The following is a 26,095-nucleotide window of genomic DNA, read 5'->3' as shown; positions in this document are numbered from 1 at the left end:
GCACCGACAAATACTAAAATGGTAACCATGGCAACCACTATGCAGTCAGAAAACATCTCGTCAGCTGTCCTTTGGAATTACTGATTGAGCAACAGCTGGAAACACACTCAGGAGAAAAACTGCTGAGTCTCCGCTGTTTGCTGTTAATAATAACGAGGACAAACAAGAGAGGTGGGAAAGGAAAGAGGAAATTAGGAAAGCAGTCGAATAACAAACAATATTAGCAAAAAAAAGGTTTTCATGGTTAGAAACAGTGACCATGCAGCTCAGACTCAAGGCCCAAACTGTAGGGGGGCAATAAAAAAGACACACACAGTATGTTATTTCACTATCGCTTCACTAATGAAGAACAAAGCAGAACAAGAGCTCAGTTCATTCAACACAATCAAGCAGCAGTTTCCCTTCTACCAATGAACCGTTCTTAAAGACTACAACATAGACATGTTTCATTTTCCAACAGTCCTTCAATGAAAATGACTAAGGTCATTTTTGGTGACAAAAATTTAGAGAAAAATTTTAATACTTTTTATTTATTGTTTAAGCAAAGCGAGCAGCACAGCTCCAGGGATAATATGGGTCAAAGGATTGTCATTCAATTTAGCACAAACACTTTCCTGAGGATAAGCATGACAACACTGTCATTGTGAGCATTTGAGCGTGTTAGCATGCATTAACATTACAATTTATCTCTAAGCACTTCTTTGTCCAAGTACAGCCTCACAGAGCTCACAGTGTAGATGTAGACTAGTACACTCAATATTTCTGAGTGGTATTTCTTGTTGATTTGGACTTTTTTGTTGTGTACATGCTTCCTTATTTTTGGTGACCTCCAAAATAACCCTTGCTAGTTGATATATTTTCTACATTTCTAAACTCACCACTGTACACATTACACACTCCTCATACCAGCTGCTTCTTGAGGAAGTTTCAGCAAACACTGTAGTGTGTGAGGTGTCTAAAAGATATTTGCCATGGGAGCAGACTTGGCTTAACTTTCGTCATTGCACCACAGTGAGTATACTATTCTGACAGGCTACATTCCAGCTTATGATTTGGCAGGGTTCACTGTACAAGACTGGAAACTGCAGCAAAATACTGTAAAGCTAGCATCAGTAATGTACTGGCACAGACCTCCTACGGCTCTATGATATCTTCATTACCCGCTGCATAAGGAAAGCCCAGAGCATCATCAAGGACACCAGTCATCCAGCCCACACACTATTCTCCCTCCTGCCATCTGGAACAATGCTACCAGGGCATTAAATCACGCACCACCCGTTTCAGAGACAGTTTCTTCCCACAGGTAGTCAGAATAATGAATAGTACTAACACACATAAATATGCACTGAAACAGACACTAGCACTGTGTCTACAATGTGTTTATTGTGGGGTTTTTTTTAGCAACACTTAATTATACTATCAGTTGCATTTTTTTAGTTTTTGTTGTTCGAGGTTGAGAGTGCAGTTCAGAACTGGTGTTTTTAACACGGATGATAACAGCATCTACCCCTGGAGTTAAACTGAGGCAGGTGAAACTAACAGTACAGGTTATTTAACACATAGCATGTGTATTTAGCTGTAAACATATCTGTCTGACCTCGATATAAAGCCATTAAAAACAAATGAATTATTCATTTCTTCCAGCTTTTCTAACAACACTGGACAGAAGATGAGTAGGAAATCTCATTTCACTTTCATCTAATGCTAGACATTTTTACTCAGCTGTCAATTTATGACCTCAAGCCATTAAGGTTTGTGCTTTAGCTGCTTTTATAGTAATGGAACAAGGTGATGGCCGTGTTGTTCTGCATCTTTTGAATATAAGGGCATAAACACAATATCCGCCTGTCTACATTTCCCATCACAGATGGCTGTACACTGTTGACAAACACCAGGTATTTACAGCAAATTCTGACAGTAAACTACGGTAATTATGCTTTTGCAATGCATGATGGGTAATTATTTGGAAAATGACAGTAAGCTACTGTGAAACTGAATTCAAGCAGCATTCTGAAGCAAATATATTGCAAGGAAATACTGTAATTAGGGTACAGAACAAGGAACAAGGCACATATACTAATATGCCACAAGGCTAACAGGCTAACAAAAGGATAACAGGCCTACAAGTGGACCAGCAAGGTACACGTGCCAACAGGCTGACAGTTTAACATGCTAAAAAACAATCTGGTTGGATTAACTTTAAAACACAGCACATTACTGTAATAATAGCGCAGTGTCATGATGTCATTTTACATCAAAATACTATATTTTCACAAAAACACTGTATCCAGGTTACTTCAGACAGACAATATATTACAGTGATTAATATGTATTACTGTGAAATAATTACAGTATACTACTAAAGGTGCCCAGAGGGTCATGTGATGGAGTGAATCACACCTTCAGAGATCCAACAGATGAGTCAAGCTGTGTGGATTTTTAAAGCTCATTTGTATTCTCTTGGAGCACGCTCTATATGTAAATAGAGGGTGGAGAAGAGATCTTACAATGATCATATTTGCCAGTCAGAGGAGAAAAGTGTCAGGATGTGAGTCAGCTCCCAAGACACACACTGTCATTTTCAATCTCCCTCACTGAAGCAGCAGCGCTGACAGGGTGTTTATCCAGCAGCAGCAAAGAGGCAGCAGGTCAGTGAGTGAGAGGTCCGAGTAGAAATTAGAGTATAATGTGGATTCTAGAACAATACTACAATTCAAATTAACCCTCTGGCCTATGACTCAACATAAGTCATGGATAACGCTGGCAATATTCTATGTTTTTCTTAGCCAAATCCAAACAATGATGTGATCCTATTAGCATGTAAGGCCTGGCACAGCTTAGTTCTCTATGCAACAAACCTTTGTTGATGTCCAAATACATAAATGAGCAACAGTTTTGGCCTGGGTGATGTCTGCCTTCATTTTAAGGTATTCTTACACACTGTCCTGCTGCTTTAATGACCAAATGTGTATTAATTCACTGTTGAAAATAGTCCCCAATAGTTATTCCTGTTTCAGTAACATTTTCTAGAAAATTCAGTAACCAGCTGTTAAAGAAGACTGCTCAGCTTTTCTTTAAATTTAATCATATATTCAGGTGAGGAGGTATCGATGTACAGTAGAGTAATACCAGCCTCAGCTCACAAACATGGACGAATCTGTGGATTGCAGAACGGCTAACTGCCAACATTTTATCCTGGCGACCGGGCTACTATTTTGCACGTTCTACGGTCTGGGTGAGTCCTCGATTCTGATTGGCTGCTGGATCTGAATTAACTTTTGTAATACAGACGCTCCTCAAGTTGTTCCAATGAAACTCTCTGTTTTAAATTAATAATTAGGGGGACGGTGAGTCAGCTGGCTGGCAAGTCTTGTTGTTGAACCGTACTCAATGTTACTTTGATTCTTACTCACATAATATAAGCTTTCTGGCTAACAGCTGAGATGAAGGGTTCTATAAGCTGAGCGGACTAGTTTATGTTACGTCATATTTAAGGTTTGTCCTATTTACTGGAGTAGTGAATAATGCTTCCATTGCATAAGAACCTTATGGGATTGTAATGATTGTTCCAGCTATAAGTCTATCTATTCTATTCTAGTAGTCAGCTATTAACTCTCAGGTGTTGCCAGAGAAACAGGGTTGTTGCTTGTGAAAAACGTTTCTATTTTGATTTCCAAACACATGAAAATAATAATCAATTTTCTTCTATTTTCTTCTTGCAAGTGACCTTGGGATAGGCTAAACAATGCATTTTGAATAACAATCAGGAATTAGTCATTAATTCCGAATGATTGACACCGAATCAGGAATTATCCCTGAAACAGTTTGTGACCGAAAGAGAAGCAGGAAGAGGAAAAAAAAAACAAATATCACCCCTGTTTTTTATGATAATAACACAACATACTGTACATACAGATGGCCTTCCTGCTTTATTTTTTTTTTTCCACATATCACAAGAAAACATACACAGATACAACAGTCATTAAATGTGAGCGTTTTTCAAAAACTTGAAACTATAAAAACGTATAACCAGTTACACAAACAGGCTTACGCTGCTGTGGCTCGGACTGAATTTTAATCGTGGATAAACATGTGCAATTATTTAAGATAAAGTTGCTATCTACAGGTAGGCAGCTTGGCTGGATTTGTCTTTGAATGTCCCTGTTTACTGCACTTACTGTACCTCATGGGTATAATGAGCGGGGGTTAAAAACAGATTACTATGCAGCAAGTTTTGGTGTTTGTCTCTGATGAATTATTTAGACTTGCTTGCACAGTCCTGACGTATCCGGTTTGAAAGATTCCTTGGTGAATGGCAACATAAATTAATCAAAGTAAATTTATAAATCATACTTACTCAATGTGGTGTGCTAAATACTTCCAGAGAACAGGATGATGGTCCTAACAAGATCCTTAACCAGACTTCTATAACACTTAAATTCTATGGTGTGGTATGCACATTTAGGAGCATAACAAATAAAATGTGAATATATGCTCAGTGTTAATCCTTTGGACTAAGAGGAGAGAGGGTATGAATAATTCACAAGCAAAACTGCTGGTCAACCACCACATCAATGACTGGTAAATAATTCAGCTGGCAGACTGGGTGAGGAGCTGCTTGCTCCTGATTTTGATTGAGAGACACCGGGACAGGGCCTACTTATAGATTCTTGATGGGTTTTACCACATCAAGAGGAGAGGACAGGCAAGGAGGAGAGGAGCCGACAAATAATTCATAAGAAAGAGCTGCTGATGAGCAAGATGATGAAATCCAGAGTTTGTACGCTCAGATTGCATGATGAATTTGTCAATAGCTGTTTTGCTGTTTTGTGTTTTCCTGCAGTCTCGGCTGTGGAATAGTAATGATACATTTCCATTTGGTTCTAGGGAAACTGGGAGAGCTTTCAGCACTTAAGCTTGTCAAGGTCAGGGGCGAATAAATGGAAATCGTAAAGAATATCTCTGATATGTAGATGAAAAACATGAAAATCAACATTTGCACGGACACATCATTCTTATCATCATAAAAATGCCACATCAGTGGCGTCAGAATTTCACCTTTCACCTCCATCTATATTTCTGTGACCATCTCTCTTTCTCTCCAGCTATTCAAACAGGCAGCTTGCCATTCTTGCACACATGCACATGTACGCTAAGGTAAGTTTCATCATACTAATGAGGTGCACCCATTCTATCGTGATTTATAGAAGTAATATATGTGTCGTGCACACCCAGATGTGCACACAGTCACTCATGTGTACAATGAAATGAGTGTGTGCACTGGTATATGTAATTGATGTGTTAAACTGAGCTGGTATTAACCCCCCCCCCCCCCCCCCCCCACACACACACACACACACACACACACACACACACACACACACACATTTAGGTGTCCTCACATACTTGTAAACCCTAACACTAACCATATATAGCAACTGAATTCCTAACCCCAACCCTAAATCTTATTCTTACCAAACCTTTAAAGGAGATATATTAGACTCATTTTCAGGTTAATGATCTTATTTTGGGGATACTACTAGAAAAGGTTTACAAGCTTTAATGCAAAAAAAAAATGTCACAGTTTTTCTAATACATCCGTTTTAGTTTCTGCCTCTTTAAGGCCCCCCCTTCCTGATTACCCAGTCTCCTCTGATTGGTCAGCTCACAAACACCTGAGCCAACACCGCTCACCGAGCCTCTGGTTGACTCTGTTGTGTTTTCAGCTTCGAGTTACATTCACTTCTACTGAGAATATAGCCATAAATCATGCAATTGTATGGTGACGTAGTAATGTAGTAGTAAGTCAAGGTACTTCAGGAGCAGTGTTTTCAGTAGGAAAGTGGAGCTCCCCTTGGCATGGGCTTTAGGCTTTTAAACTTACATGCACAAGAACCTATAAAACACACCAAAGGAAAGTCAAGAAATTTCTCCTTTACAACCAAGTCATAACCATCAAACGGCCTTTTGAAGTTGCAAAAGCTGGTCAAAATGTCCTCACTTTTACCAAATGTCCTCATTCTGCTGGTTAAAAACCTGTTCCAGTCCTCACACGTTTGAACAGAATCATCATTTATCACTGGCTGTATATTCAATCTGAACGTGTCCCCGATATCCTCCTCAAGCCCTAATTTCTATCTTTGTCAGCGAATTACATGATCACCACTTCCTGGGACTCTCCCTGTTGTGTATTTATTCTGTTCAACCTGCCTGTGAGCCTCACAACATGTGTGATTTACATCTTGACAACAGCAGAGGAATCGAATGTGCGGGCTGGGGGAAAAAAAATGGATGTTGACAATTCAGGTCATACACACAGGATGACACTTGTGCCGCACTTCAACGGCTAATGAGATGCCAATCAGAACTATTTGCAAATCAGAACCATTTGCAAATCAAGTCCCAATGAGATGGTAATGCAAACTAGACTCAAGGACTGTGAACACACAAGCTGTTAAACGAATAGTACCAGATGTAGAATCTGAGTATCTGCAATTCATTGACACAACGTCGCTTGTGAGCATTTCACCGACCAATGTTGTTGATGTATGAAAATCACAGGTTATTTCCTTTTCTGACTCAATAAAATGTACTGTATACAACAGACTCTATAGGAAGCATTTCAGATGAGAAAATGATTAATTGTGTCTCTTTAAAACATTTCTTGCTTCAGAAAGCCTGAGCCCAGTTCTATGAGTGTTATGGCCACGACAGCAGAGTTGCTTCATGTAAGGCAGCCTGCATTGAGCCAAAAAAATTGTCTGTACATTACAGGCTATATAACAGGTCATCATTTAAACACAGATTGCCTGTAACTGACTTCCGATACCCCTGTGCATTCTTTAAATATATTCAACAATCTAAGGTGAAACAATGATTTATGATCCATGAAGTCCATTTTGAGTACCAGGTTCATAAAGAACAAAGAACTGCACAGCAGCCTGCAATACTCAAAGACTGGATTTTATCACCTGTTTTTTCAGTGTGTGTGATACTAGCATGCCACAGCACACATCCAGGCTGTGTGTGTGTGTGTGTGTGTGTGTGTCTGTGTGTCTGTGTGTCTAAATTCAGTTGAGCCTCTCAGTGAATCCAGCACTCACTACAGATTCTGGTTCTACAGCCGGCTTTAATAGACATGAATATGCATCTATTCAAATCTTTGCATCGTCCTTTTAATGTTATTTAGACATGTCAAAAATGTGCTTTGCTTTCTGTGGAAACACACCATTACAAGTTACAAAATAACCTACCATGAATGTGGACTGTATTTGATTAGCCAATGCAACACACCTTGTTAGGTGGCCCTGTGTACCTCAAAGGACATGAGCCTGTGTTCAACTTTTTGCTGGATGACCCTGCTTTGTAGTGGCAGAGCCCTTTGACTTGGCAACCATGCTGCATTTTCTTCCCACAGGAGTAATGTCTGTCTTAACTTGGCTTTGTTTTTTGTTTTTTTCTACCACTGACAGGCTGAGTGAAGTAATCTCCACATAAACACCAATCTGAAAAATGATCTGAAATGGCCTTTCTAGATGCAAGATAAGCATTGAGAGCTTTTGTAGGCAACAGCTGGTTAAGAGGACAATAACAGCTAACACTGCACAGTGACGGAGGGGTTGATCTGGAACACCTCAGCAGTGCTTGCATGCCCCCGACATGCGCCTGGTGTGAAATGTTGGCAAGACTTTTTGCAGCATTTTAAAAACATCACACTTTGGCCTTTGCTGCTGAAAAAAGAAGTTCTCTGGTGAGGAATGTACACAAACAGAAACTACTTTCTAAAATGTTATTTTATGAAGCTCAGTGATTCTGTAATGCTTATTCATATTGTTTATTTCTAATCCAGAGAAGCAACTGGAAGAAAAGATACACTGTGATAAGTAATTTTGAAAATTAAGGGCATTATGTAACTGATTTGAGGAGCACAAGTAGCACAACAAGGCACTTACTCTTGAGGATCAGTTTGACGCAGGGATGGAGTGTAATTTGCCTTGAGTGTACTTGCAGTGTTGCCGCAATTAATTTTTAATTATTTGCATTTTGTACTCCCATAAAAGACAAACCAAACCTTGTAAAAAAAAAAAAAGATAAAATACCAAATACTGAAGACACTGAGCACAAGATCTGGAGGGTTACCATCATGACTACATATAAAATAGACAAGGTCCAGCATTTAGCCTACTGAATGGGGCAAATATTTTTATTTTTATTTTGTCTGTGTGGGCTGGAGGCGCTGCTGGCACAGACAATGAGGTTTTGGCAAACAACACTTACGCAGAAGGGCAAATGTTGAGTTCCAACACAAGTAGATATTAACTACAAAATAAAACTTTTCAGGGCTCACCTTTTCAAAACAAGTACTTCCGGACCAGACCTGAAACTTGCTGCATTCAGACTCAACAAGCAAAGGAAATGGAAAAGAGTTCAGCTGTGATCTGGTTTCGTCTTGAAAAAGTAAAAAGTAAAATCCTTCATTCAAATAATAAATGAAAAACAGCAATTCACACATGTAAGTGACTGGAGGAAATATATCAAGTTGAAAACATTATAAATTCTCAGTGTTTCAAGAGGTGTGGGTAATTATTTAAGATTTTCTTCTCGTTCATTTATTATCGTTCGATAATTACACATTTTCACACATGTGCCTCACACAATGAATTAAAGACTTGGTTTAACAGCTAAAATTGCATATTCAAAAACATACACAAAAACAGTTTTATTGTGTTTAATAAACAAAAAAGAATGTGAATAGGCTACTGCAACAATTTCATCCGTATACTGTTTATATACTCTGGGACTAATTAGCAACATCTCTGTTGTTTGTAATTGTTTCTGGGTGATGTACTGTGGCTGATATACATTACGTGGGGGAAATAGGAAGCATGTTCATTTGTGATTTTGAGACTCAAGAGAAAGAAAAGGAAGAAAAAAATAAGAAAAATTATGAAAAATCCTGAGATCTTAAAGTCTTAAAACCTAAAAGTTTTTATTTCTGTTTCCTGTGGAGAGTTTCCTCTGTCCTGTCAAGGTTAACACTACAGCTTTTAGTTTTGCTGCTTAAAATTGCCACGATATTTGCTGCAGTGATATCATCGCAGCATGAAAATGTGTTTTCTACCTGTTTGTTTGATAGTTGCATTTCCTTTTTAAGTTACCCTGCCTTTGGTGAGTACATTTTATAAATGTTTTTTTTTTTTTTTTACATTTCAGTGATTTCACAGTCTGCTGATTGTCAAGGGTACAGCCAATGAGTCTGTATGGTCGATGATTCTGGGTTGAATTTTACTGCATTCATACTAAACACTCCTGTCTTTCTCATGCAGACTACTTCTCTTGTACTTCCAAGGACAACCCAACCTGGGAGAAATTAAGAAAATGTGGACCTTTTGACAGACATTGTGCATTGCTTTGCTTGAATTGTTCCAAAGACTTAAAAAAGTCAAAACAAGACAAGGACAACTGTTCAGGTGCTGAACAGAATGCTGAAGCAAAAAACACAACTTTCTTTTCCAATACATCAGTACCTGTACATGCTGCAAATCTGCGAGTCAAATGTCACGCAGAGTGTTTTGTTATTCCTGTTTCCTCACTGCATATCAGACACAACTGGTTTCTTCACACACCAGAGATTTGTTTCTCAGATGTGTAGGTGAACTGATAATGAGCTATACATCGCATGTTGTGCCAAAGTGTCACCTCTCATCACCGTTTGTGACAACACCCATGAGTTCATACAATGTACTCTTTTCACAACAAGGTGAGGATAAAAAGACTTGAGATATAGATGAAACTTTGACAAGGAAAAGGGAAATAAAGAAAGTAAGAACGTAAGCAACAGCAACATGTTTCATTAGGCAAAGCCAAATGATCGTTACTGTGGTTTCATTACCTGCTGTGTTTACAATCATAACAAATGTCTATAAACCCCTCAACAGTGACAGACATCTTATATTAGACCATGCATCAAAATCCGTCAAACTGAAGATCGAATCCTGTTTGCTGGAGACCAGCAGTGTTTGTTAATCTGTATTTTTACATTAACAATGGATTGAATGTCCATCTGAACTGTGAAAGTCCTTGGTCCTTGCTATTAGCCCACAGTGAAATATCACTCAGCTCTACAGTTCCTCTGTGCTCCATGGAGTGTTTTCACATCTTTCAGCTCATTGGTTTTTGTTTTCTGGCTGGAACTTGACCTCTGCTGCTAAGCTGACTTTTGGAGGGGCCAGGCAGCGGTTTTCAGTAAACAAGTTCTAGAAACCCACCATAAACTTCCTGCTCGCCGTAATTACTGGAATATTGGACTTACATTCATCAAATGGAGAGAAACATGATTCCAATCGATGATTAAGTTGCTTGGTGATAACTGGATGTTCAAATAAACAACTGATCGTTAACCAGAAATGTAAAAGGTGATTATATGACAGTTTACATGTTACAGCCCAGTTACCAGGATATATGCTGGAGGTTAATATTTATGCAGAAATATGCAGGATATATTGGATATATACAAGTTAGTACCTGTAATAGGCTATGTGCCATATTAACATTTGTGCAAATCATGGCGTGTGAGGTTCATTTGACCTGCTTGTCACCTGATCTTCCCATCGGGAGTTGGAGATGTAGGTGATGGTGGTAGAGGTAGAGGTAACGAGGCTGCCAAACGGTTGACCACTGTTCAAGTCTGCTTTTCAGCATTTGTAAGAGCCTATGTACACAACGTTTCCTCTGATCACCGCATCTTTTTTCAACTGATTCTGATGAGAAGAGAACGTCTGCGGTAGCATGCAGCCAATCTCCCAACTTTCCAGATAGGCACTGGTGCCATCACCGGCACTCTTTATTTAGGCAACCAATCATATATTAGATCTGTCGGACTTGTCCTGGTTATCCAGAAAATGGAGGAAGAGCAGATTGTCTGAACCCTGAATGTTGCTGGTTAGTGTTGTGCTTTAATCACCCTAAGCATTGTAGGCTTGTGTGGTCCCAAGTGCATAGCCAGCGCTTTTCCGCCAGAAAAAAAATCCTTTGTGGACAGGTGTCAAACTTATTATTATTTTTGATGAGGGACCACAGCATGTCAACATTTATGAGCTTGACAACACTGGATAGTTTAAGGAGAACTCAGGACAATTGCCAGCCGTGTTTGTGGTGACCAAAACAGTTATTTTAAGTGTTTTTTGTGTCTCAACCTAACCAGAACATAAGCACAAGAGAGAAATAAGAAAAATTAACCCAAAACAAAGGTAACTTGCAACCTATAAACACCACAAAGCAGTAACTTATCTGTGGTCTTACAGAAACATACTTGCCAACATTTATTCTGGTGACTCGTGGTGTTTCTGCTGCCCCCATGTTGCCAAAAACTCAATTATTGCTGGCTTAAGGAACTCATTTGTTAAAATGTGTGTTATTAGATATGGGTGTTCATTAGGGCTGTAACGATACACGTATCGAAACTGAAATCGCGACACTCAGATCCACAAACCTGTCTCGCGGGGTGAGAAGGCAGAATTGCGACACAACTTCCAGTCCAGATCCAGCCCTATGAGCTATAAGTAGCCTCTTTCATACAGAGACGCCGCATTAACACCACAGCAGTGGTTCACCAGTTCTCCACCGTTGGTCATTCACACAGAGCAAAGCACCTCTGGAGTAAAGACGAACTGCTGTGTAATTCACACAAAAAGCCGGCGCTGGGGCTCCTAAAGAGACCTGACAGTACACATCATGATGATGATGATGTGTGTGTTTTCAAGGTGTTTCCCCGGTGTCTCCCCTGTCAATCTAAACCCGCAGATAGTTTATAATAATATGGATGTTGTCTTAATGTGTCGTGACTGGGATCCTGACCAGTGTGTGTGTGTGCTTTGTGGGACATTTCTCTTTATTAATTTGAGTGAAGGACCATTCGATAGACACGCCCTCCATACGCGCAGCCAGCTCATCCATTCACACTGGTTCAGTTTGCCAATACTGCGCCTCTGATACTATCAGACGAGTATCATGTACAGAAGTTATTGAAATGTTACATAAATAAAATGTTTAATTTGAAAAAAATTAATAAAATCGAGGTATGTATCAAACCATGGGTCAAAAATCATGATACAAACCGAATCATGAGTTTGGTGTATCATTACAGCCCTAGTGTTCGTCTGTATTTCTTGCAGCGGACAATAATAAGTTGAATCTCGAAGTACTTAACTGATGGAGCAACACTTACTACCAGGGATAAATGAGCGAATCACTGAATATTGATCAGTTATTAAATAAAAACTACAGAAGACTGACAATGTGAGTACAAGATGAACAGGTGGGAAGTTAAAAATGCCGATGATGCTTTTCTTAAATAAACAGTCAGCAGAGGATATTGACAAAAGATACTGGATGAAAACTAATAAAGTTTACCTGTCTGATGTATTTGCTTTTAGCAGATTATAAATGATTGCATAATCTGGGTTGAGCTGAAAATCATGATCCGTCATAGCAGTCAGAGTAAATCAAGCTCGGCAGACACACAATTTCTGAGTACTCAAGCTCAAAAAACATCCTCCTGTGATTAAAAATGCAAAGAAGACGCACAAAGAGTGAAAGACGTGTACACAGTGAATGTCAACTGGGCAGATCAGGAGCTCTCAAATGGTTATGGTATAGATTTATGTGTTCTGACATCACACAGATGGTGTGAATTAGATGGGGAGGGGGTGCCGGCGAGAGGTCAAGAGAGATGACCTGGCCTTCAGCCCGCCACTTGGGAAACCAAAACAGCAGACATGCGAGGCTGCTACTGCAGCGCAACAAGCCAGAGGCTGCCACAGCAGCTGTTATTGAAGCTCAAGAAGAGAAAGTGCTCCCGTAAACTGCCCTAATCTCATCATCCTGAGAGATAAACGGCACTGAAAGGAGCCACAGCAGCATAAACGTGCATAAAAGCATGCGAGCTGATAGAAAAGCTACATTGATTTTGACAAAGGGGAGAAAAAGAATTTTGTAAATATGAAGAAACACAAACCAGATCAAATGGGTTTCTAAACATGTAATCATTGATTTTTTTTTTTTCATAGCCTGGAGATGATTTTGCATTTGAGACTAGTTTTCTATTATCCTGTACTTACTGGTAAAATGAAAGAAGATATAAATGAATTATTATGTTTAGGATTATTCAAAGGAAACGCATAAAAAGGCTTCAGCTTTGTCAGCAGGCATCTGTATTCAAGGTAGCTGTTTCTGTGCTCCTTGAGGAACAAACTAAAAGCTAATGAGAGATACACAGAGAATTAGCAGACGGCCTGAGGAGACAGTTGCCATATGTCTGACAGAATGAGGGATGGAATTGTAGACTTAAAGTGGAGTGAGAGCTAAAACAGCACAGTAAACATGTGGAGACAATGAGAGGGGCTCACCTGATTGATGTGTTTCAGTTTGTCGATGATCTGATTTATTACAGGGTCTGCTCCCTTCACTTTCACTTCAGGGTTGGTGCTCTGAGCCTTGATCCCATTGCCCACAACACGGAGGGTGTAGCTGTGAAGAAAGACGGAGAGGTCAGTAAGTATTAACATCATATATCCATCAGTCAAGTTAAAGCGTGAATACCAATGGCTGAAAGTAACTTTAGGTAATTCATTTGAGTATTTTACTTTGATACTTTATACTTCTACTTCACTAGATTTCAAAGTTCAAATATTGTACTTTTTTGTCCACTACATTTGTCTGACAAATATTACTGGTTACTTTTCACATTAAGATACATTAAATACATACGATAAGCTTAGGAATCAGCATTGTTAAAGATTAAACCTGAAACTAAAACTTTTTGCCTTGTGATTCATTCAAAAGAAACATGTCTAATTGAGGCTTCTTCTCTCCCCAGATGGATTAATACAAATCCTCAGAGCCAAAAAAGGTTAACGTATTTCACAAAAAAAAAAAACAAAGACTGGGGAAAAATCTAAAACATGGATTTCTGTTGCTGAAATCAGTGTATCCAGAGAATTTATAAGATAGGAAACAAAACACAACATCATTTTGAATTTAAAAAAAGTCTGTAACGCCAGAGACGACAGTTGTATGACCAATATCCTTTTCTTCTCCAGTAAATCATATGATGATCTTTTGATGGGGCCAATGGACTGTACTACCAAACTGTGTGTATATATGTGTGTATATATATGTGTATATATATATATATATATATATATATATGTGTATATATATGTGTATATATATATATATGTGTATATATATATGTGTATATATATATGTGTATATATATATGTGTATATATATATATATATATATATATATATATATATATATATATATATATATATATATATATATATATATATATATATATATATATATATATATATATATATATATATATATACACACACACACACACACACACACACAGTATTATTACTTTCTTGATAATTCGCATTTCTTAGGTACTAGTTTTAATGCAATATTTTTGGTCTGCAACTGTGGATTTTTACATAGCAGTGCTGGTACATTTACGTATAGCTGGTGTTGCTATGTAATTCTAGAAGCAGCAATGACTGTCGTTTAGCCACTAACCTGAGTAGCACAAAGCACACAGCCCCTAAACCAAAGCAACAGCCTCCTTTAGCAGCTAACATTAGCACAAAGCAAACCAGTGAGGAGAAACTGTCACATAGAGTAGCCTGAGGTGCATTTGTGCCCGTTGTTTTGCCTGTGTTTATATGAATGTGGCATTAAAAATAGTTTGTTTAGTTATGTATTCATTAGCCTAAAAAAAGCTAAGAAAGCTTTTTTAACATGCTGCTAAAACATCTCCATGCTGGCCAGTGAGAACTACAGGTGTCTGTGTAGGTAAAGTAAAGGAGTACTTCTTCTAAAAATAAGAAACCCAGTGGTGTCGTGTCAGAAAAGCAAACTTCTCAACATCCTCACACTTTATAAAACAAAGTACTACAAAAAATACTCAAAATTCTAAAGTCACACAAAGGTGATGACACCATTCATTTGCAGGCAAACCCTGAGGCTGAAATGCAATCGCTGAAAAGACATGATTCACCTGCACATATGTGCATGAACTCATCTCAATCCGCTACAGTGCGAGAGCTGAATACCACACCGTGAATACATCACGCTGTGCTCAGCTATTCATTTATGATTTGTGCCTTAACATTTCCGGCATTAATCCTTGTTGTAAAGCTGTTCATTGTTGTTATAGGCTGGTAATAGGCTTCAGGTCCCCCTCAAGGACTCATCAGTTTCAGCGCAGTCTGTCAGTTGTAATGACTCTGACCATGACGGCCGGTGACAAAGCACACTCCTCTCACATCTTAATCTCCAGCATATCATTTAATCAAACTAGTAGATCAAGGTAAAGTCACTCATTGCTGATAGACTTGCTGCTGTCAATGGTGTGTGTGTGTGTGTGTGTGTGTGTGTGTGTGCGTGTTCGTATGTGTGTTTTGCGGTTAGGGGTCGGCCCGATGTTACTTACTAAACCTTTCTGGATTAGTAAACCAAAAATACAAAATCAGGGGCTAAAACTTCCAGTAGGTGATTTTGTAGCAGTTGACACAATGTGGGCGCGCTCCTCAAGCAACACAAGGTCAGAAAGAAAAAGCGAGAATATGAATAAATAAAGTGCAGGAAGCAAGGGTGCCTTATTTATTTAAAAGAAAAGGTAGGTGGCACGATTCAGTTTGAGTCTGGTTGTCTGGGTCGTCAAGTTGTTAATTTCCTGCAAATTGGAGCTCGTAAATGAGATAAGTTTCGGCAAAAACACAGCTGCCATTAAGTGTCCTCTTCTACTTTTTATCAGCAGTAAGTCTGTTATCGGCACTATTCTTATCCGGCTCTTTCTTCTCTTTGTGCAGCCTCTGCCCTCGTTGTCTCTGTCATGTGTGCTGTCTTTCTTCTGGCAGCCGTGTCAAATGAAATATTAAAGTGGACATTTCAAATCTGCCTACAATAACAGTGCTTTGGTAATTTCAAGAAGATATGTCGGATTTTTTTATTAAAGCACACGTTTGACAGATTTATATAAAATGAAACAACCTGTGTACAACATTTGCTCCACAGTGTCATTCATTTACTTTACATTCAATAAGTCAAAGGAAAACCATTTATTCTGTGCGCAAAGGTGACACACTGAGAAATCAAACATGAAAAGGCCACCAGTTCATCTTTCCAAATAGATCCTAGATACATAAACAAGCTTTCAGACAAATAAATATGACCAATCAGCAGAAGGCAAGGGGTATATTGTTTTTTAACATGATTATTTTTCCTTTTGCCTAAAAAATAAACAGACGGGGAAGAGTCTCTTTTACTTTTACACACACTTGACACTATTTACTGAAAGGACTTGATTCAAGGGCGCACACAATTTCACAATTCTTTGACAGGAACAATCAGCTACATATCAGCTCTTTGAGGCTTGGGATTTTTACTTTAAGTGTTTTTCTTCACAGCCATTTATTTTTTAAGGGTTGTGTGGGGGAAACATTTTTTTCCAAGCAACACATGACCTGCCTTGTTTTGACTGTGGCCACAAGTTGCAAAAAAATTCTCATTAGTAACTAGTCAGACTTATGAGCACTGAATGTTGAATTGAATGTTAAATGCCATTTTAACATTTTAGCAAGAGATTATGTAATCGCTGACTAATTATTTTGATTCATGAGCAATGTGCCCAGTAAATACAATAAATACAATTACCATGACTAAATAAGTACACCTATAATACACATATGCATGAAAAATATTAAAGCAATCGGAGACATCCCACAGGCTGTGTATTTAGATGTACTACTCAGCAGGATCTGTGGTTAGCGAGGTAAATTCAGGGTTAACTCTGGGTTTCTGGTTCACTTCTTATGGGGATAGATCCTCATGGTACCTTATGTTGCACCTAACCAGATAACAGATCAACACACGTAAAAGTGCTGCCTTCTGACCCCATGATTCTCAAGAAAATGGAACCATCATTCATTAACGATCTCATGGATCTGAGGTTTACTCCACTGCAGGACTGCCCCCTCATGTCTTCTTCGTTGTAATTGTTTCCCTTTTTTATTTCTATTTTTCCCATTCCCATTCATTTCTATGCCGATCTCATCTTACAATTGAAACAGATTGAAATACCAGAGCCCTGTACTTGTCATAAGATTTGAAAATGCCGCTTTGAATTATATTAATTCATCTTATTCATCATCTTGTTCCCAAGTCCCTTTGGATTGCAGCTGGAAGGAGTAGAATAAGACCATCATACACATATGTCTAAGAATGTATCTAGGCATTTAGTCACCTCTACTCGAACTGTAATGGCGGTCAGCGATATTACAAGCCTATCAATTCATGCATTCACACAGTCTGTGATTGTTTTAGTCGGCCATCCTGCCTGAACTGTGTGTTTTTAGCCTGGATTATGTATTTAACTTCTTCCTCTATTTGTCTAATAGTTTGCTTTTCTTAATGAAGTATTCCACTGCTGCAAACACCTCCCCCTTTTATGTGGGAAACCTGGGTTTACTTGTAAGCAGCTTTGTGTGACAGATTAATATGATCCTGATTGTTGGGGTTAGTGAAGCCAGATAGCAGAAACATATCCTTGGTATGCTGAAATCGCATTCATAGTGCAGGTCCCTGGTTACTGCTGTATGTCAATGAGTTTCAGGTTTCCTTCCATTACAAGATTTCTCTGAATAATTCACCTTCCTGTGTGCACCTAAACATACTAAACAACTGGGATGTAAGTGTGAAGGTGAAGGCACTGACGCAGTAGGCCCCTGCGACTCAAGGCTGATGTTCTTGGGACTAAACTGCACCTGAACCGTGTTTACTGGGGCTGTGATCCGTTAGCTTCCCGCTCAGTTTAATCCCTGGGCACACCTGCCGAGATGGAGACTGTGCGTGTAAGAAATGGAATGAAGATAGTCCATGTCGGGTCTTCTTCTGTACTATAAATTCATAAATGTATACTTGTTCAAAAAAAATAAATGTAGAAAAATCAATAGTAATAGTAAGATTACTGTGCCCAGTCGGATTTGTTGCCTTTGATAATCTCACAGATTGTTTGTAGTTATCATGAGATGCCCTCCTGTGTAATAAATAGCGCAAAATCCACCTCTTCATGACCTTTACTGCAGTCTTTTTTCCCCCCTTTTTGATTAATAACAGATTGAAGAGATTACATCAGAGCCATCTGTGCCCAGTTCCACCCAATGAAAATGTGTACGTCCACACAGCTGTACGAAAAAACTGCATGTTCTTGTTTTCTTCTGTGAAAACCACAGACACGCCACTTCAGTGCAGAAAATGCATGAGATCATACGAAAAAGCACCACTGTCCATGTACACACACACACACACATACAGGCAGCTCCTCTCGCATTCAGTAAAGCACTGTGTTTCATTATGCTACTGGGATCCATAACATGAAACACATACAATTTCCTGCTGCAGGGCTGGCAGAGCTACAGAAAGGTTCTCCAGGGGTTGCAACACCAGAAAAATAAGGGTCTTCTGCTTAAAAGGTGTCACGGGGGAAAGAAACGTTGATCACAGTCATCACATATTCTTCAGGATGACTATAAAGCATACAGTAGCATCAAGCACATCCTCCAACAGGATATCAAACGGCTGAGTGATTGCCTGTGTCTGTGGACCAGCAGCAGGATCTTGTAATCCATATCCTTCTCCCCAAAGGGACGCTTGGTTTGCATCTCATCTCTGCTCACACTGCTGTTCAGCCCTAGATTGCAAATTTCAATCATTTTTTTTCTTTGCTCTTATCCCTATCTCATTCAGCCGAATTTGTCTGTGAGTGCGAACCCTTCACGTCTGGAACAAAGAATTCTGACGCCTTCTTTTCCCTACTTCTTCAGGAGTAAGGAGGATTGATATGTCAAAGTAATTCATTCTGATTGGCATGACCCCTCTCCCGACATCCCCAGTCCAGTGTGTTGTAACACTGTGGTCACGCATCACCCACAGATGCAGCTTCTGTGAGGAATTTGATGCTTTTCTCATATTGTTCTTCTCAGGTGCATCATCTTGTCTGTATCATTTTGACTAGTGTTGCGACGAGGAACGGAATAAATCTGACTGTAAAACACAATTAGATAACAGGTCCAGAGAGACCACTATCAAATGAAGTAAATAGCCCTACCAGTTTGACATGCATTCCTTTAACTGCACAACGTCCTTATTCCTACTCACAGGCAGAATGTAGCGCCAAAGGAAAGAGTTTACCAAAAGTTAACGTAAGCTGGGTAGTGTTAGCAACATTCATGTTCGCTAGCATTAGTTAGCAACTTTAACGTGAAAACAAAAACAACAGCAGTGTTTTTTGACATGAAAGCAATGGTAGGGGGGAGATGGAACACCACATCTGGTGGCTGAATGTTAACAATAACACCTTTAAGCTAACTTTATCGTACAGGCTACTCATATTTCCTACCTACTGTACAAGGTAGATAAAAAAAACACCTGACCTGCCTACATGTTAAACCGATGTAAGCTTGAGTTGTAATTCACGCACAGAATATTTGCTTTTCCTCCATTTCGTGCCCAGTGATTGAATGGCTCCCTTGTTTATGCTGTCCATGTGGAAATTCATCACAGCACGAAGCCCTGAAAGTTCAACTTAGTTAATCTTTGTGTCTTCCTGCTGTTTAGTGCTGCCTACGTAGACGGCTCTATGAGAGCAGTGAGACTGAACCAGAACAGTAAAGTTGTCGAGGGGAGCTGCAGATTCAGGTGATAATTGTCTCAGTTCATCACTACAAGAGACCCTTCCTACATAGTCACACAGTTTGCACAGAGTAAGTATAGCTGTACTAATTAAGTCCATTACAATAAAAGGTAACTATCGTTGATGTGCAGTCTATTTGAGTTTTGTATAAACGGTGGTTGAAATTCACTGCCTGGCAGAATTCAGCATAGTTTTAAATACAGACATATGCTTTCTTCCTTTTTGTCCAGGATTTGTTGAATATAAAGGAAACACTTTTTCAGTCTGCCTGTTGTGATTTCTGGAGGCAGGGTAATGATGGCCGCTGACGATTCACCACATCGTTTATCTAGCAGTTCACAGGCTGCTGATCCTGAATTAGATCTATTAGTATGCTTCTGCTGCCTTTTAGGAATCAATCACGAGCTTCAGCTGAGCACGTGCCTTAATTATGGCCAGTCAAACCATCTGTCTTTCAATTGTGAGTCTACATTGTATAATTACTGAGGTGATAAATAAGACGGTGTTCCTTTGAACGGTAACTGTCAGTTCTTACCATTTTTTCTGTCAAACGTGTGAAGCTGGCCATTTCAAAACTGCTAAAGGAGGACAAAAGCACAAACGAGGCACGAGCCAATTATGTTCATTCAAAAATTTGAATCAATGTCAGAGCAACGTGATATGAGATTTATTTCCTGTGGTGAAAAAAAAAAGACACAACACAACAACAAAAACAGTTTGCTGTCTGACTGCAGAATGTGTTTTTCCTGAGAGCACCTTCATCAAAATGTTATGGAGAGAGGAGTTCAGCGGCTCGGGAGATGAAGGAGGTAGACCATGCACGCTGTTCATGGTTGGCTGAGTGAGAAACAAAGCAAGCCTGCGGTTAGTAGGCTAGAAGGCAATACCTGCCTTCAAGTTGTCACTGAGGAAACGAAAAGTCCTTCTGGCTCATTTCCGAGCGCAGAGAGGATCTGGGAGAGGCCGCCACTTCAAGGCAGCCTGTTCACTTAAGAGCTCAAAAGGACAGAAAACACTTGAGGCAAGACAAAAGAAACATATGCAGTTTAATGTGTAAAATCAACAGGAGGGCCACGCGTCAGACAAACATCTGTTCAGTACAACAACCCAGAGTTATTATGATAATAAGGATATTAACTCTGCACCACTGTAATCAAATATTATAGGTCACATTCTGTGCTAAGTCAAGAGCAGAGACGGTGCTAAAGCCCTGTATCAAATCAGCCCCAACGTCATTCGTTCTTTTTAACATTTTGGTGTAACTCACACTCACGTTGTTGCTTCCCCTCCTTTCCAACCACAGCAGCCAACCCCCAACTTGGACGTTCTCCCTCCTTATACCGCTGCACTAGACGGGCACTTCAACAAGTGATGCTCGGGGCGCCTACAGTGTCACATCTTAAACTGCAGCCACTCTATTTGACATATCAGTGGTGAGAACAAGCCGAGTCATTCTGTCAGAATGTCACTTTTATTTGTGTGCATATCCCGAATCAGATAAAGTAGTTGACTGACAAAACTTTGGCGGGCAGGTTGTAATAAGGTATTTTCATAAAGGATTATTACAATCAGGATTACAAGGTTTGCCAGTATGTGTATCAAGTACTGTGCACCTTCACTGAGAGCTGTGACAAAGAGGATAATACAACAGCAGTCAAAAGAGCCTCTGGAAAAGATTTAGCTCCAAACATCATGACTGCTATGTTTGTTCCAATTACTAGGAAGCCCTGAGCCTTGAAGTTGTATTGACTTGTGCCAGGAAGACACTATGGAATTATCCAGACAGAGCTGTTTGAGCAAGGTGGCAGCGCTAATTAATACGGTCTGGTAGTTGGTCAGTGCGTAATGGGCATTTTGTGTCAGGAAGCCGTATTTACGCTGCTGTACTGAGATGTCGGGACTCGCTCTAATGCAGTGACAGATTAATAAACACAGAGAGAGAAACACAAAAGGATGAATGTGTAAGTGCTGTCTAATGTTTGTGAAGCAAACAGCATTCTGAGGAAATGAGGGAAGACTGGCAACGTCATAAACAATGCAGACCACATAACGGAAGCTTAGGATAAAAGTGCTGTCGGCCATGGATGTCTACTTACGTTGACTTGATAGGGAAACAAAAATGTGTGAAAATAACAATCCATTTTATATCGAATATGTTTATATTCAACTTCCTTTATATACACACACTTTACTTTTATATTTCAATTTAGACCACATAAGTTAGTTGTTATTCCTTCCATAACATTAAGAGTTGTAGTGAAATAGTGTCTGACTTTTTATTTAGACTTTAATGTAGTAAGTAGAATAAAAATTCTGAATTTAAATGTCAAAAAACAACCAGACCTTTGTTATATAATTTGTTAAGTTGTGTACTTACATTATCCCAAATGTTTTCAACAGTGTTCAAATCCAGAGAAATCCAGTTTACAAAAGGGTCACTATTTCTGGGATAAGGAAATTGGCAAAAAGACAAAACTTTACATGAATAAAACTTTAAAACATGACCTTGTCTGTGAAGAATTGTACCTGAGACACATGAGGTCATCATATGCATTGATGACAGATTTAATGGTGTATTAACCACAAGTAGAACGTAGAACAGCCAGATTTCTTGACTGTGCATTAGCCACCACTTCATCACAGCAAGCACCGGAACACATCAATTCAGCACTCAGACTCTGGTTCTCTCTCTTCTTTTACAACCTCCTCCCTGTACTATTACGTTCATTAAATAAAAAATATTTTCCCCCCAGCTCCAGTCGACATAACAGAGCACAGACACCTGAAAAATGAGCTCACCGTCATGGATCGCTGCTGCAGTCAGGTTGATAAATAGGAGTGAAGATAATTAAATTCACAAAAAGTTAAAACGTAATCTCTGAGCTTTCCTCCCGTCAGTAAACGACTCCAGATCAGAGCAGAATCTGATGTGAGGGGGCATAAGTTAGCCTACATATTGTAAGTCTTAAGGCCCAGAAAACCTATTTTCTCAATCTGCTATGAGAAATGTGATTGTACACAGACCAAACAATTAAACCAACACTAGAAAAGTTTTGGTTAATATAACTGACAGATTTCCATAATTATGCTGGAAGAGTCCAGCCGGGAAAATACTCATTAGCACATGTCAGGAAACATAGTGCCAAGGAAATGTTTTGATTTAACAGATTTGCAGAGTGTCAAGTGTTCTAATTGAACATATCGTGTGTACATTTACTGCACAATGTACCATTATGATTTTTTTTTTTTTTTATAGTTATGTTTAGCTATGGTGAAGCACTGAATGGTTGGGGATATAAAGCTTATTGCAGTCAGGAAACAGCAACTGCATTGAGCAGGAAACAAGAACATCAAAGTTTCCCAAGCTTTATTTTTTTTCGTCTTTAAGTAGCATAAGCCTGTCAACATGAGATGCATGACAGCCTCCAGTGTTGAAGTATCGTTCTGTGAGGGCCTTTTCCTCCTCTCTACAGTACAAGAATGTCAAACTGTGTCTTCTAATGTTTTTTGTTGTTGTTGTTGTTGTTTTTTTAAGGTTGGTGGTTTTGAAAAGCAAAATGGAATCAAGTAAAGTATAATGATCTTGAAACTTGGATTTCTGGAAGAATGCTGTCAGTGTAACACAGACAGGCACTATGCTTCCCCTACAATGTGTTCAGCAAAGAAAATGATTTGTAGGAGACAGAGTTGAACTGTTTTAATATCAGTGTGTCCACATGTATCACTTCACCTCTAATGCATCTGACTTCAGATGTATTCAGTTTCTTTAATAACGACACAACAGCTTAAAGAGGGAAGCTTTGTTAACTTTGTGCTCGGTTATTCATTCATGTTTTTTACAAGGCGCGTTGCTTGGGGAGATTACAAGACACGCTCTTTAAATGGCACGTAGCCCCAAGATCCCTGCACAAGAGGCACTCAGCGTGACACAGACAGTACACTCAAACTGCAGGGGTCATGTCAATACATGTATTTATTTATTTTTTTCAACCAGTTCTCTCATCAACAACATATTGCCACAAGCGATGCATTAACATGTGGCGATAAAGTCAATAATTGCATAATAACAGCATTCCTCCAACGTTTGCAACACTTTTACATGTTACATTACAAGTGCCGGCATATGGCGCCACACCTCTCTTAACACTGATGACCAAAGTGACACGTCCCATTCACAGGAATCCATTATCAGGGTCGTAAAAACTGTTATATTGTTTCGATAATTCCCCTGCAAAGCTAAGTGGCTCTGTGTGCATATGAGCTATTGCATCATGCAAAATGTTAATGCCAAATAGATATCAGAAGTCCTCAAATGGCAATGGAACTTTTATAACACCTCTTAAATATTTGAGTTTTATGGAGGGTAATAAGGACGAATGGAAAAGTTAGCTATCCAGAAGGTACAATGGCCTCATAAAAGCAGATGGTCACCGAGAGTGGGAATTTTTAAAGATCCTAATGCCCCATAAGGGCAGTAACGTTCAGGATTAAACAGATGTTGTAAGAGCAGAGCAGGCAATAAAAGACTCATCAGGGCTTTTATGATATCAGTGATCAACATGCTCGCGTTGAAAATAACGTCGCACTGTATTTTCTTTACAATGCACAAATGCTGAAATCGTTTCCAGCCATCTGAAAGTTTCATTTGACTGCAAAGCACAAATAAACATCCTGCAGATTTCTTGGTCTCAATCCAGTTCAGATTATCAAAAATCATCTCTTCTGATGAAAAACGGTTTTCATCTCTGGCACAAAACTTAAGAGGCTTAGTCATCTCGGCCATCTTCATCTATTGACCGAGTTGTGTCCACATTTCGACACCTGCTTCACAGCGATGCAGAGAAAAAAGCATTGAGAGGATGATTAGGAATCTATGAGGAGTTCTGTAAACATGTATACTCAAATCAACAAGCCTTGAGCAGCACCCGTATTTCCAGACTATCAACTCGTCCAGGCAGCGCTGATGTCAGGTTGAAAGTAAACACTTGAAAGCAATGATTGGACTTCCTCTTATAACAGCACCGTTTCATAACAACATATCATCCGGCTCAGCAGTGGAGCACAAATAAATGGGAATAAGGCTGCACCACTCTTGTGTTGTGTTGTGTATATTAACATGTATTTTCGTCAGCGCTATGCTCAGCAGTGCTGCAACTCTCGCGCTCTGTCAATAATCAGTCCTGCACTTTTAAAGTTGTGAGCAACAGGAAGCACACAGTTTCAGCAATTCAAAATATATCAAGATAATAACTGATAGATCTGCAACCATTTAATCTGGACTGAAAACCATAACAAGGTTTATTGTTATTATTTTTAACAGTATTAAATAAATGTGTTAATAATAGAAATGTTTGTAGCTGAGCATATAAGTCTTTACTGAATTAAAACCTCAGCATCACTATTTAGAAAAAACTAAATTACAAGTAAATACATTTCATACATATATTCAATCACAGTCACAAAAAAATCTGAGAGTCGAGGAAGGATGCCTGCTTTGAGTAAGACAAATGTTGTTTTTTTTTAAAGTGTAAAGATTATGTGTTTATGAAGGTGACGAAGGTAAGCAGGTACAAGTAACCAACAGTAGAGCACGCCGATGCTGCTGCTTTTTAACGCCTGTCGGAATGGAGAAACTTGATATTTTCTGAGGTGGTACGCATTGTGAAAGGTATGAGAGAAATTGCCTTGAAGGGCAAAAAGGTTCTCAGTGGGCAGCATGACCGAAGGCAGGTCGTTGAAATAAACTAAACTTGTATTGAGATGTGTTAAATAAACACCGCTCAGCACAGTATCTGATGCAACTAAATCACTAAATCCCCACACAGACACCACGGAGGCCCAGTTTAAACCTCCACGATGTTCTGTGCGTTGAGCCTTTTGTCCTCACATCCCTGATTATTTTACCACAGCTGGCAGGAACACGTAGCCACATCTGCTGCTTCTGCAGCCACAAACACTGCGATCCACTGCGCTGTCACTGCACCTCTGAGAGAACGCAGCAGTAAACAACACACTGGCAGAGGGGACCAAAATACCAACAGTCTAATCACCCCGCTGAAACTGTTTGTGGATATTTGCACTGAGTCCCATTCTTCCTTTCACTCTGTGTAACAGCAGCTGAATGGGCCAGAGGAAAAAAAACTGATGCTGATGTTCAGGAAGCTCATAAACACCCTGCAGCCTCGCAAAGGCTCCAAGGTGAATGACAGCAACAAAACACCAGTCAGAGCGATTTGAGCTGTATTCACTAAATTATCAGAGAATGACAGTCGTCATTGGAAGGTAAACGAGTGCAGCTGCAGAGAAGCAGCCTCAGTGGAAAGTGTGAGTGGA

At 39.3% G+C, this 26,095-nt stretch overlaps 1 protein-coding gene across 1 annotated transcript in view; it reads right to left on the bottom strand.

Annotated features, from left to right (window-relative positions):
- Positions 1-26,095, bottom strand: part of gpc5a (glypican 5a) — a 147,995-nt gene that overhangs the window by 61,450 nt on the left and 60,450 nt on the right. Inside the window, exon 7 of the mRNA XM_030415584.1 lies at positions 13,407-13,527. Within this exon, the coding sequence (XP_030271444.1) occupies positions 13,407-13,527 (121 nt within the window). The remainder of the gene's footprint in view (positions 1-13,406; positions 13,528-26,095) is intronic.

This window comes from Sparus aurata, chromosome 4 (assembly GCF_900880675.1).
Source record: "Sparus aurata chromosome 4, fSpaAur1.1, whole genome shotgun sequence".
Taxonomy (NCBI): Eukaryota; Metazoa; Chordata; class Actinopteri; order Spariformes; family Sparidae; genus Sparus; species Sparus aurata.
The sequence above is the reverse complement of the archived record's forward strand: the minus strand, read 5'-3'. Positions and strand labels throughout refer to the sequence as shown.